At 45.5% G+C, this 13,537-nt stretch overlaps 1 protein-coding gene across 1 annotated transcript in view; it reads left to right on the top strand.

The window, feature by feature from the left end:
• Positions 1-529: 529 nt before the first annotated feature.
• The window catches only part of Lrp2 (low density lipoprotein receptor-related protein 2), a 161,695-nt gene continuing 148,687 nt past the window's right edge, over positions 530-13,537 (top strand). The window contains exon 1 of the mRNA NM_001081088.2: positions 530-744. Within this exon, the coding sequence (NP_001074557.1) occupies positions 666-744 (79 nt within the window). The 5' untranslated portion in view covers positions 530-665. The remainder of the gene's footprint in view (positions 745-13,537) is intronic.

Genomic DNA, 13,537 nt, shown 5'->3' with positions numbered 1-13,537 from the left:
TCTTTCTTTCTTTCTTTCTTTTTTTAGTCGCTGCTCTTGACTTCCCCCCTTTCTCCATTCCTTCCCACCGGTGATAACGTTTTAGAGTTTGTGTCCGTGGCCAATTTCTTCCTCGCCCCGTCTAGCCATCCCTCTGAGTGGCGAGGCCAAGCCCTTGCTCCGAATGTGAGCAGCGGCGATTATTGTCAGTGATTGAATAGGACCTTGGAGTGTGTGTGCTCGTGCGAGCGAGGGGTGGGCGCTCGCCAGCGTGGGAGGCAGTTTTGTGTTCCCGGAGCCTGTGCTCCTGGGTGAGAGCATGCACGAGCGAGCGCGCTTGTGGAGTGTGCATGTGCTAGCGCGCAAGTGTCCGAGGGCCCACTCCTCCCAGAGTCGCAAAGTGCAGGGGGCGGGCCGGGCAGTAGGGGGCCTGGCCCACTGGATTCCCGCATGCTAGTTCCGGGGCGGTCTGGTCTAGAGGGCTTTATGCACTGTCTGGAGGGTGGGGACTGGCGCGGGTAGAAAACGGGATGCCTCAGGCGCCGGGACCGGCTTTCTGCCTCTAGGAGCCAGCGACTGCTGCTGAGCAAGACTCCTGTTCCGGAGCGGAGTAACCTGCCTGTGCCCGCTGCGACGCGCGCCCACCTCCCGGGGAAGGAACGGCGAGGCCCGGGGCCGTCTCCGCGATGGAGCGCGGGGCCGCGGCGGCGGCATGGATGCTGCTGCTGGCGATCGCTGCCTGCCTGGCGCCAGTCAGTGGCCAAGGTAAGCGGTCACCTGCCCGCGCTACGCCACCATAGTCGCTGCGGAGCTGAGCCGGACGAGGGTGGGCGGCTGCGGAGCTGCTCCGGCTGAGCGCTCCGGTGACCCCAGGAGAGATGACTGCAGCGCCGCTTCTTGTACTGGTTGGGGAACGCGGACGCACCGGTTTCGGTGACAGCTCGTCCCACGGCTATCGTGCCTTTGTTCCCACGGGAATTAGTCCTGACCCTCAAGGCTTTCCAGGATGGAACCTGGAGTACGAGGGTCTCCCGCGTGGGTCTGCAGCTTTCTTCTGGCTGGGGCGGGGCGGTCCTCCACGCCGCTCCCAGCGCCGCTTTCCACCTGCAGCGTCCAGCCGGCGCGGGAGATCCGATCCCACCGTGCGCCAGGGGCCGCCGGCCAGAGCCTCCTTCCATCAGTGGCGAAACCCTGTCCCGCGGTGACCCCCATGAGACCGCATCTCATGATACCGATCGTTTACGAGCCCAGATAAGGCGGGGAGGTGGGATTGGCAGAGGAAGCGGCTGATACACTAGAGTACTTTTCTTGAAGGCTTTCCCTTTCCTACCCAGAGCGGGTGCTTTTGTGTTGATGAATGGAGCTGGTTAGCTGCGCCTGAGTTTGGGGACTGGAATGCAGAAAGTTTCTAAAGTGACTACAAACTTTTTCAAGTTGTCCGGGAGGTTTTTTTTTTTTCCTTCCCCGTGAAACAGGGAGAGAGAGGAAAGGGAGGAAATTATTTAGAATAGAAAACTATAAGAGAAGAAAATGAGAGACAAGTTGAAAGGAATGGAGAAAACGGGAAAGCAAAGTGAGGAAGGAGGGAGGGAGGGAGGGAGGGAGGGAGGGAGAGAGAGAGAGAGAGAGAGAGAGAGAGAGAGAGAGAGAGAGAGAGAGACTGACTCAAGGAGAACCCACGAGCTCTCTCCCTGGCTTTCGTTGCTAGGTAGCAGCCTGGTGCTGCGTGTGACCGACCACCAGACAGACAGAACGGACGCTGCAGCCTCTGCAGGGACTAATCTGTCTGTGGGGATGGGCCAGTCCCCACTTCCCCTCCCGCTCTTTCCCGTCGGACAACTTAATTGCCCTACAATAAAAATGAAACCCCTATTGTTGCAGGATTAGTCAAAGCAATAAATTGATTTCCCTAGATCACATATTGGGGTTGATGGGTGAGGACTGTGGAAGCCCCCATTTATAGAGAGGAGAGAGGGGAGGGCTTGTGGATGGGCCGTGGCATGTATTCAAATGGTTAATCTGCTTTCTTTCCTCAATTCTTAGCGTAAGCTCCTTAGAGGGAATCAAGTAAGTAATTATACAGCAGCTCCAGGCAGCACCCATCTCAGACTTCCTGGGAAGTTTGGGAGCGCCAACAAATCCACCAGGCTTTGCAAAAATCTTTCGAAAAGGAGGGGTGGGCGGCAAGAGAAGATGTCTAACAGTTCTTCCTTTGAACACCTTTCTACAGTATTGGAAACGCAGAAAGGAGACTTACTGTTATATTGTGTGTGCGCCCGCGGTAGGGAGAGTGCTTAGGGTTATATATCATGCGCTAAATATAGCCCTAGGGTTTAGTGTACTTTTCTGTTCCTGTCTGGAGGGAAAGGTTGCTTACATTCTTGAGCTGATGTCCCTTTACCACCGGAACATGCATTCTTCTCCCTGTTTTTTGGTGTCACCAAATACTGTGTACCTAGATTTCCTCAAGTTCTCATCCATGTGAATTACGGAGAAAAAGTGGGAAGCATTTTTCAAGTTTTTAGCGGATAATGCAATAATCACCTAACATATGGCTGAGAGCACATACAAGCATACATACATGCACACATACACGTGTATGACATGTGTATATATTCTTCAGGAATTTGTTTATTTGTTTGTTTATTTATTTATTTGAGACAGGGTTTCTCTGTAGTCCTGACTGTCCTGGAACTTGCTCTGTTGATTAGGTTGGCCTGGAACTCAGATCTGCCTGCCTCTGCCTCCTGAGTGCTGGGATTGATGGCATGCATCGCCCGCCCTGGCATTCTGGGTAACAAACTAGAGCCCAAGTGTCACCATTTTTAGTTTTGCTATTTGATTATTGTAATTAATTTTTTTTAAAATGAACCAGTGTTTCCATGTTTAGCCCAGGCTGGCCTGAAGTTATGACTCAGGCTGTTTGTGATCTTCTGGTCTCATTTCTTTTCCAAACACACACACAAAATGTAATTTTGCCTTTATTCATGTGTGTGTAAGCGTGCACGCGAGTGCACATATCATAAACATGTGGAAAGTAGTGTGGATCCCAGAATGCAGTTCAAGTGGTCAGGCTTGGCGTCGAGCATTTTCCTGATAAATCATTTTGATAAATGCATTTTGAAGTGATTTTTTTCTTTCCTTTTCATTTTTTAAGAATCTGTCCCCCACTTAAATTCTTTAATCCAATACCAATTTGGTTATGCCTTTTGTGATGATTGTATCTTGAGTGGGACCTGTAATACACAGGCTACATTTGTTTTTGTTTTTTTCTAACTCTGGTCTCTGCAACCTTGTTTGCTGTTGTATTTATTTCAAGGTGGTCTTCTGTTCCTATGCTTGGAATTCTTTTTGGCTGTAACTGGGTTCTGCCTCAACTCTTCAATCATCTCGATTTGATGTGGAAGGTTTTAGAGCTGCAGGGAACCTGAGTATCTACACCTGTGTATCATTGTTTTATACTGAGGATGGTTAACCCCAGCGGGGGTGGAGGGAGGTCCTGAAAAGCTGGAAAGAATGTCGGTCAGCTCCTGGCCCGAGGGCGTGTAGTGTGATAGAGCCCCTTGGAGTCAGTTTCTCCGAGTTTATCTCCTTTTTTTAGTTGTCCCCACCCTCCGTGGTTGAGACTTTTAGATTCCTTTCAGGTGACCCATACTTATCAGATGAAGCAAAGACTAACAAGTAGATGACCTTGGCAGACTTTAACAAGATTGGATGTGCCAGTCAGGCCAAAGAGCAATGGTTCTCAACCTTGCGGCGGATGCTGTGACTCTAGGACACTCATGCTGTGGTGACCCCCAACCATAAAACCGTTGTCATTCATACTTCATAATCTAACTTGGCTACTGTCGTGAATTGTAATGTAAATATCCCATATGGAGTATAACTGATATGGGACCCTTTACGAAGGAATCGTTTGAGCCCTATAAAGGGGTTGTGACCCACAGGTTGAGAACCACTGCCATACAGCCCTGGCAGGCCAAAGAGGTATTTATAGGTTAAGACAGCTTCAGGACTTGAGCTTCCAGCTTTGTCTAGAACTTATGGCACATCAGTGCCAGGTACCCCTTCAGATCCATTTTTTAACATTCTTTCTTTTGTTGTTGGTTTTTTGTTTTGTTTTGTTTTCCAGACAGGGTTTCTCTGTGTAGCCCTGGCTGTTCTGGAACTTACTCTGTAGACCAGGCTGGTCTTGAACTCAGAAATCCGCCTGCCTCTGCCTCCCAAGTGCTGGGATTAAAAGCTTGCGCTACCATGCCCAGCTCATTTTTTAAAAGTCTTGTACTATTAGTGCACACTCGTGACACTCTGGAATTTGCAGCGTAGACTGCTGCACAACTGAAGCTTTAGGCTTAGACAAGATAATTTCTAGGTCCTGGCTAATCATTGTCTCTAGACAAGCACCTTAAGAACATTAAAGTTTAAAACATTCTTAGTAAATTTTTAATTGCATTTAAAAATATTGATACCAAGAACCTAGTTATTTTCCAGTATTTTAGAAACATTGTCATTGTCTTTGACCATTAAGTTTTCTTAGCTAGGATAGGGTAACAAGACATTATCGGGTACTTAGGAAGTGTTCATTGTCTTCATTCATTATGGTTCTAAGGACCCAACTTTGGGCCTGGGGTATGCTAGGCATTGTTCCACTTCTGAGTTCTTTGTACTCATAGCACACCAATAACAGAATCCAAAGCAAAGGGAAGCCAGGTGTGGTAGAGTCATTTGGTTTTTTTTTTTTGTTGTTGTTGTTTTTTGTTTTTTTGTTTTTTTTGAGACAAGTTCTCACTTTGTAGCCTTGGCTGGCCTGGAACACACACATGCCTCTGAGCTGGGATTAAGGGTTTGTGTTGGAGTTTGTTTTTTTCTCCCCAAAGACAGGGTTTTTCTATAATATCCTTGGCTGTCCTTGAACTCACTTTGTAGACCAGGCTGGCCTCGAGCTCACAGATCCACAGATCCACCTGCTTCTGCCTCCCAAGCGCTGGGATTAAAGGCCACTTTTCCCTGTCTGGAATATTCTTTTAATCCCAGAATTTGGGAGGTGGAGGCAGTGGGATCAAGAGTTCTTGTCTTGCATATAACATTCCTATATATTAGCTGTATAGGGAATTCTCAGTTAGCCTGGGCTACATGAGACCATCTTATACTTTTAACCTCAAAAGTAGGGAGGGCAGAGGGATTCTGAGTATGATTGTAGAACAACTGCAAACCCACCAGATACCAAGCTCTGCTCTGGAATGGAGAAAATGAGGTTGAAAGAGCTCTCGTAACCGGAATGGTTTCCATGTTAACTTTGTGATCCTGAAGAAATAAAAGAAATGGCTGCTACTAGTGTACTGGGGATGTGGTAGCCAGCGAAGGAGTCTGAATTTCATAATTAAAACGTACTCCAGCTCCACTTTATGGCTTTGAGAGAGTCATTGCCTGGTTTCCCATTACCCCTCCCAGGACCCTTCTGGTTTAAGGAAGAGTTGACATGCTTCAGTGTCAGTTTTGGGTTTCTCTTTGAACACGATTAGTGGTGGTTTGTTTTGAAATGCCAAGTTTGCTTTTGTGCCTCATGTTCTATTGAGGTCCACAAAAAGAAGTTGGCAATGTTTGCGATTTTGCATTAAGACTTTTAGTTTGAACCCCACTTTTCTTTCCTTGTTATCCGGGAAATCCGGTGTAACTGCTTGAGGTGCTGTGGGCCACTCACTTTTCTTGTCTGTAAAATGGGCTCACACCTACTTCCTAGAACCATTATATAGATAGAGTAAATTAGGCAATGAATAAGAATAGCTTACAGACAGTGTCCATCAGTATTAATCATTTTTTAAATAGAAGCTTACTTTACAGTTTTGTTTTTCTCTTTTGATCCCAAGGTGACTCCATTTTCAGACCTGTTCACTTGGTGTAAAATGACTCACTGGCATCGGGGCTTCATCCTATCATGTCATATCCATAGGGAAAAAGAAAACAGCCTTAACCGAGTCTCAGTTGCATTGCAATGGCTTTGCTCAATCATAAGCTTATTGGACAAATTAATCACCATACTCAGGGGTAGAAGTATTCCCATAGGTTGGGCTCTGCCACACACTTGGTCCCAGACTCAGCAAAGTGTGGGCCATAGAGGGAGATTGGGGGTGGGGGGAGGGCTGTGAAGACAATGGTGGCCACAGGCTGAACCGCAAATCAGATATAAAACCTTATCAGACAAAATCGGCTAATGATGCAATTTTCATTTTGTATGTGAAGACAGATTGGAAAGACATGGAAATCTCTCAAGAACTGGCAGTCCTGAGCTAGTTCAGTGAGCTGAAAGAAGGAATGTATTAGAAACATTCTATGTTCCTGGAATCATGTTGCAACTTTTAAAGTTGTTATTAATCATTATTACAACCATGGCCATACCAAAGATTAAATCTATAGGCCCATGTATGCCAGACAAGGACTCTACCACACAGCTGCAACCACAACCCACTTTTCAAGTTTAGAATGAGGGAAGGAAGAACTTTTAGATACTTTAAAAATTTTTTTAAATGGTTTTTTAAAGATTTTATTTATGTATGTGAGTACACTGTAGCTGATTCTAGACACACCAGAAGAGGGCATTATGAGCCACCATGTGGTTGCTGGGACTTGAACTCAGGACCTCTGAAAGAGCAGTCAGTGCTCTTAACCACTGAGCCATCTCTCTAGCCCTAGATACTTTATTTATTTACTTTATCTTTCTTTCTTTCTTTCTTCCTTTCTTTCTTTCTTTCTTTCTTTCTTTCTTTCTTTCTTTCTTTCTTTCTTTCTTTCTTTCTTCCTTCCTTCCTTCCTTCCTTCCTTTCTTTCTTTCTTTCTTTCTTTCTTTCTTCCTTCCTTCTTTCCTTCCTTCTTTCCTTCCTTTCTTTCTTTCTTCCTTTTTTTCTTTCTTTCTTTCTTTCTTTCTTTCTTTCTTTCTTTCTTTCTTTCTTTCTCTCTTTCCTTCCTTGCTTCCTTGCTTCCTTCCTTTTTTTTTCTTTTTTAAAAAAAAGATTTATTTATTGTATATAAAAGTACACTGTAGCTGCCTTCAGATACACCAGAAGAGGACACCAGATCTCATGATGGATGGTTGTGAGCTACCATGTGGTTGCTGGGAATTGAACTCAGGACCTCTGGAAGAGCAGTCAGCGCTCTTAGCTGCTGAGCCATCTCTCTAGCCCCTTTCTTTCCTTTCTTTCTTTCTTTTTTTCAAGACAGGGTTTCCCTGTAATGTCCTGGCTGTCCCAGAACTTGCTCTATAGAACAGGCTGGCCTGGAACTCACAGATCCACCCGCCTCTACCTCCTAAGTGCTGGGATTAAAGATGTGTTCTACCACCCAGGCCCAAGTAAAGTTTTCTTATTTGGAGAACTGTGGAGAGGAGTGGGAAGTCTGGGAGTACGAGTGTAGAGATTAGAGCGTGGATTCGGTCCATTGTAGGGCTTCAACTTACTGTGATGTCTTTTCTAGTTTACTTTATTATGATTCTAGGATCTGGACCCTTTTCTACGTTCTTGATCAGGATTATGGGAAAGAGAAGCATCAGGAAACAGGTTAAGATCTCTGTGGAGACATCTTAGTGCTTAGTGCATAAGGAGTCTCTAGCACTATGTCAAGCACTCATTCCATAAAAGGTAGACATTTTTTTCTTCCCAAATAAATGCACTTTATGTTTTCTTTTCTTCTTCTTCTTCTTTTTTTGTTTTTGTTTTTTTTTGTTTTTTGTTTTTTTCGAGACAGGGTTTTTCTGTGTAGCCCTGGCTGTCCTGGAACTCACTTTGTAGACCAGGCTGGCCTCGAACTCAGAAATCCGCCTGCCTCTGCCTCCCAAGTGCTGGGATCAAAGGCGTGATGGCTACTTTGTTAGTCTTTGATTTAAATCCTATTTCTATAGCAGTTGCTAAGAAAATGGAGACATTCCCATTCCTAAAGTACAAGTCGCCTCTGATTAAAAGGACAGCAATAAAACCCGTCTCTCCCAGAAAACAACAGCAAGATAACATGTAGCTTTCACTCTGAAATCTCAGTGCGTTTCGCCATGAGCCCCCCAGATCATACTGGAGCCCGAGGATATGGAAAACAGTAAGAAGTGAAGGAAAGAAGGAAAACGTAATAACCATTCTGTGCATTGAAAAGTTAAGCCGCTGTTACCATGGATACGACGGCTTGTTTGTTTACTGGCTATGGACCCCTGGGATTCCAGTTTGTAAGCAATAACTGGAGCTCTTCCAAGCATGTGTACTGCCAGCCAGTAACTTGATGATTCCTCATAACTATGAAAGGAAGCTTTTATCGCTTGCTACTGATGCACAAAAAGTGGAAGTGCATGTACTTCTGAGAGTCCAACTGGTGCTGAAACCTGAAAGTGATGGAGAGCAACAATCTGGTTAGGCTAGAATTTCTTGAATCCTCATATAAAAACAACGTCTTATAAGTATCAAGCATTTGCATGTGTTTTGGGACCAATTTTGTGATTTTTTTAAAATAGTATTAACAGTACTGAAAACCTTTCATGTCCTTAAATACAGTTGACTCTGAGCATCCATGGGCCCAGGTTGGTTGACTCTGGAGGTCTTCTTGTAGTGTCTTTGACCCCTCTGGATCCCTCCATCCTATCCCCTAATCTTCCACAAGACTCCCTAAGCTCCACCTATTGTTTGGCTGAGGGTCTCTGCATCTGCTTCCATCAGCTGCTGGATGAAGGCTCTCAGGAGACAGTTAGGCTAAGCTTCTGTCTTCAAGCAAAGCAGAGTATCATTAACAGTGTCAGGGGTTGGCTCTCTCCCATGGGATGGGTCTCAAGTTGGGCCAGTCAATGGTTGGCCATTCCCTCAATCTCTGCTCATCTTTATCCTTGTGCATCTTGCAGACAGGACACACTTTGGTCGAAGGTTTTGTGAGTAGATTGGTGTTGCCCTCCTTCCACTGGAAATGTGGCCTGGCTTCAGGAGGTGGTCACTTCAGTCTCCAGCTAGGGACACCACTATAGTGCCCCTCCCCCTAGGTCTCCAGCTTGTCCTAGAGAAGTCCTCTACTGATTTCCATTCAGGCCTCTCCCACCACTCTAACCCCACACCTGATCCCCATCCTAGTTCCCTCCCTCCCTCCCTCCTTCCCTCCCTCCCTCCCTCCCTCCCTCCCTCCCTCCCTCCCTCCCTCCCTCCCTCCCTCCCTCCATCTCTGTCTATTTTAGTTCCCCTTCTGAGTGAGATCAAGCATCCTCTCTTGGGCCTTTCTTGTTACTTAGTTTCTTTGCTTCTGGGTCTTATGGCTATTGTCCATAGGGGCTGGACCTAGGCGCCCCCTACACAATTGTAGCAGATGTACAACTTGGTGTTCATGTCTGTCCCCTAACAAACTGAAGTGGGACTGTGTCTGACTGTTGCCTGCCTTTGGATCCCCTTCCCCTAGCTGGACTGCCTTTGTTAGACCTCAGTGGGAGAGAATGCACTTTGTCCTCTCCAACTTGATGTGCAGGGCAGTGCCCATGAGGGAGTAGTGTCGGTTTATAAGGGTGGGACTGGGAGGAGAGAAGAGAGGGGTCTGTGTTTGGGATATAAAGTGAATAAATTATAGAAAAACTGAGACAGGTTTTCTCTATGTAGTTCTGGCTGTCTTGAAACTCACCACATAGACCAGGCTGACTTGCCTCTGCTTCCTGGGTTTCACCCGCATGATCAATGGCTTTTTTTAAGGGTCTCATGTTAGTCCAGGATAGCCTTGAACTACTGACCCCTTGACTTTACCTGCAAAGTGCTGGGATTGTAGGTGTACACTACCATACCCAACTCCTTTTTTGGTCTTTTTGGCACAGGGTTTTATCTGTGGCCCAGGTTGGCCTGGGACCCATTATGTAGCCCATTCAGGCTGGCCTTGAATTCTTGGCACCCCTCCCTCAGTAAATGGGTACAGGGATTACAGGTGTGAATTATTAGGCCTGATAATACAGCTGAGTGGATATTTTATCTGAAATATGCCACTACTGGCTACATTTTAACCTTAGTAAAGGGGTGAAGAAAGGAAGCTAGCATGGACTTCTACATTGTTTTAATTCTGATATCCAGAAAGCTGCAGCAATACTTACTGTTTTAAGAAACAAATAGAAAACCCAACCCACACTGACTAAAACAATGGAGTCTTTCCTGGCTCCTGGAGTGGAGTTTTGGTGAGGGCCATCTAGGCTCCCAATCTTTTGTGTTTTTCTGAGCTCTTTTCTTCTCTGGCATCCGGCTGGCTTTCAGGAAGCTTTCCTATGGTTTTAATATGGCTGTCAGAGCAAACGGGGTTTCATGTCCTCTTGATCTTGTTTGAGAAAATCCAGCCTGGAAGGTTTCAGTCCCTTCTTTCTTTTCTTCTCCCCCTCTCTCCTTCCTTCACTCTCTCCCCCTCCTTCCCTCCCTCTCTCCTCCCCCTTTCTCCCTCTCTCTCTCCCTCCTTTCCTCTTTCTCTCCCTCCTTTCCTCTTTCTCTCCCTCCCTCCCTCCCTCCCTCCTTCCTTCCCTCCCTCCTTCCCTCCCTTCCTCCCTCCCCCCTCTGACCTTTCCCTGTTCTCTTTTCTTCATTTTCTCTCTCTTTTTTTCTCTTAGCTCTTGCTATGTAGTCCAACCTAGTCTTGGAACCTTTGACCCTGAGTTCTGGCTTTACAGGTGTGAGCCACCAATGCCTTGGTTGTTATGCTTTTATTTTTTATTTTTTTCTCTTGCTTTTGGAGACAATGTCTCCTGTAGCTCTGGATGGCCCTGAACTTCTGATATTCCTGCCTCTACCTCCCAAGTCTGGAGTAATAGACAGGAGGAGACCTTGCTGGGCTTCCCTGATGTTCTTAAAAGTATAACTACTTCACTTCAATAACTTGGAATGCTATAATTTCTAAGGACTCTAGGTAGATGGCAGCCAGCTCTGGCATATCATGCATCATCTGGGGAGCTTTATAAAGCATATATATTTACAGGCCAGAGCACATAGTCACTGAAGCAGAAACATGCATTTTGAAGAGTTTCCAGTTAGCTTTGGGGATCAGACAATTTAAGAATAGCTGTTATGGGGAATCCCTCTCATTTTTCAGTTTTTGAACTGAGACTTGGGGATAAACTTATGTGCTGTGTAAATCCCTCTCCATGACAATTCACTCTGCTCTGCCAACTCCGCTCTTCCATTTGAAGGAGCTACAAGCAAAAGCACTTTCCCATCTGTGAAATGCTGCCCTCATCCCTGTGTGTCTTTGTGAGTTCCCTGATCACTCTGGAAGCCCTTGTCACTTTAAAAAGTAAAGAACTGGGAGAGGTTTTCTGTTCCCGTCTAGTGAAGTCAGGGTTCGACTCAGCATCTCCAATACAGCGCAGTGAAGTCAGGATGCACCATAGAGCCCACTGGCTTCTGGAATAGCCTTCTGTTCTGTGGTTGCAATGGCAGCCCGTTTCCTTTTTATCCCCAGTTTGCTGAGTCACCACCTCTCCTGGTGCCTCAGATCTCAGTCATTCCCTTCCTCAGATTATTTCAGAGTCATTGCTTAAGTGACTTCCTTCATACACTCTGGGCAGCTTGGCCTTCTTTCGCTTGCTCTGCAAAGCTCCAACACTGGTTAAAGCAAGTTCTGCACATCTGCTTCTCTATGTCTAAAACACGGTGGGAGAATAATACTACACAGTGCAAAGCTAAAGTCGGGAGATGAATCTCAGGTTTAGGACTCATTTCCTAACTTGGAACCTCTGACACCATCTGCCTAGATGTTTTTAACGTGTGTATGCCCAACTCTGTTTTCTCTGTGAAAACAGAGAATGCCTCTCATTTGTATAACAATAGTTACTGCATACTTTCAGCCTGCATAGCCTGTCTGTGTGCTGGAAGAAAGTCCTATATGCTAAGTTCCAAGTAATTCAAGTTCTAGATCAACCTCAGCAGTTGCCTGTTGGCTCCTTCACTCTCTTCTATCTCCTAATTGTTCCTCCCCGCTCTCATACATACATATATATATATATATATATATATATATTTGTAGACAGCCTGGCTTTGTCTATTATTTTTATCTATTATTATCTACATCTTGTAACATAGACTGACTTCAGCTCAAACTGAACGTCCATGGAGTCTTTCCTGATTGGCTCACTTTTTCCATTACATCACTCATCAGCTGAAGCATCAAGTTACATAACTACTTACTTGCCTAGTGCACACCAGTCTTTAGGTTCCATCCCCAGTGCCATACAAACTGGATGTGGTTGTATACCTGTGATTCAAGAACCTGCTAGATTAGATGCAGGAAACCCAGACATTCAAGGGCATCCTTGAATGACGAATATATCTATATCTATATCTATATCTATATCTATATCTATATCTATATCTATATCTATTATCATCTACATCTATATCATCTATATTTATCTGGGCTACATGAGATTCTGTTTCAAAACAAGGAAATAAGTGAACATACAAATATAAGAATTTTCAAAAAGGCCTGTGCTATCGCTCAGTGGAAGAGCACTAGCCTGCCTAACTTGCACAAAGATGTTGGAGTCAACCTCTAGTACTAAAAAGGTGGGGCATGTTACACTAACTAGTTTTGCCAGCCCTTAATATCTTAGGGTCTCTTTAGGTCCTGAGAGAAGAAAAAGAAAATTGTTGTCTTAATCAAAGCAAGTGGCTTAGCAACAGTGTTTCTCTCCAGCTGAACCCCCCACCCCCCACTCCACTCACTGGTGACCCCCAGTGCATCTGAGAGTGGCTGCTTCTTCATTCCTTTTTAAACTTGCCCCCAGATCCATGGTTATACTGTGGGAATTCTCCTATACATACACAATGGGTCATTCTGCCATTTTTTACTACACATTTGATACAGTAGCTTTTACAAAAAGATAAGCCAAAGTTTTTCCATGTTCTGTTAGTGGACTGTCATTCTGTATTTAAACAGAGCACAAAAGAAAGCTGTCTGGGACCATGGTACACTGAAAATCGCAGCTGAGACAAAAGGCCCTCTGAAGAGAGGAGCGGATTTCCAAGTCCGGGAGGCAGCTGGCTGAGGTGGGAAGAGTCTCTGAGTGCCCAGTCAAACTCCCATGAGTCTTGTTTCTGATGGATGAAGGAAAAATAGGCCTGGTGAAAGGGTCTCAGGCTGGTGATAAAGGCCAAGGCTACTTGTCCTGTGGTCACAGACTTTTTACCCAAGTGTTGGGGAACTGGTTCAGTGGTAAAAGTGTTTGTCTTGCAAACATGAGTTTAATCTCCAGCAGAGAGACCAGCCAGCCTAGGCTAACTAGTGGGCAGCAAGCCCCAGGGTGAGTGGCTCCCCAGGCTAACCTTGGCCAAGTCACATGTAAAGAAGCTGAGAAAATGAGCTTCGTTAGAATGACTAATTTTTAAGTGCCTTCTGTGTACTTGGCACGTTCCTAGTGGCTATGCAAGAAGAAAGTGGAAGATGGTTCCCCTGTGCCAACTCAAATAAATCCCTTCACTTGTGTCATGGTGAGGGAACCTCACTTCAGAGCCTGGTGTCTGAGCAGCTCAACCTTTGGCTTTCTTCTACTTTTGATAGTTTCTCCAAGCATATTCCATATGTTGATGGT

Source organism: Mus musculus, chromosome 2, assembly GCF_000001635.26.
Source record: "Mus musculus strain C57BL/6J chromosome 2, GRCm38.p6 C57BL/6J".
NCBI lineage: Eukaryota > Metazoa > Chordata > Mammalia > Rodentia > Muridae > Mus > Mus musculus.
The sequence above is the reverse complement of the archived record's forward strand: the minus strand, read 5'-3'. Positions and strand labels throughout refer to the sequence as shown.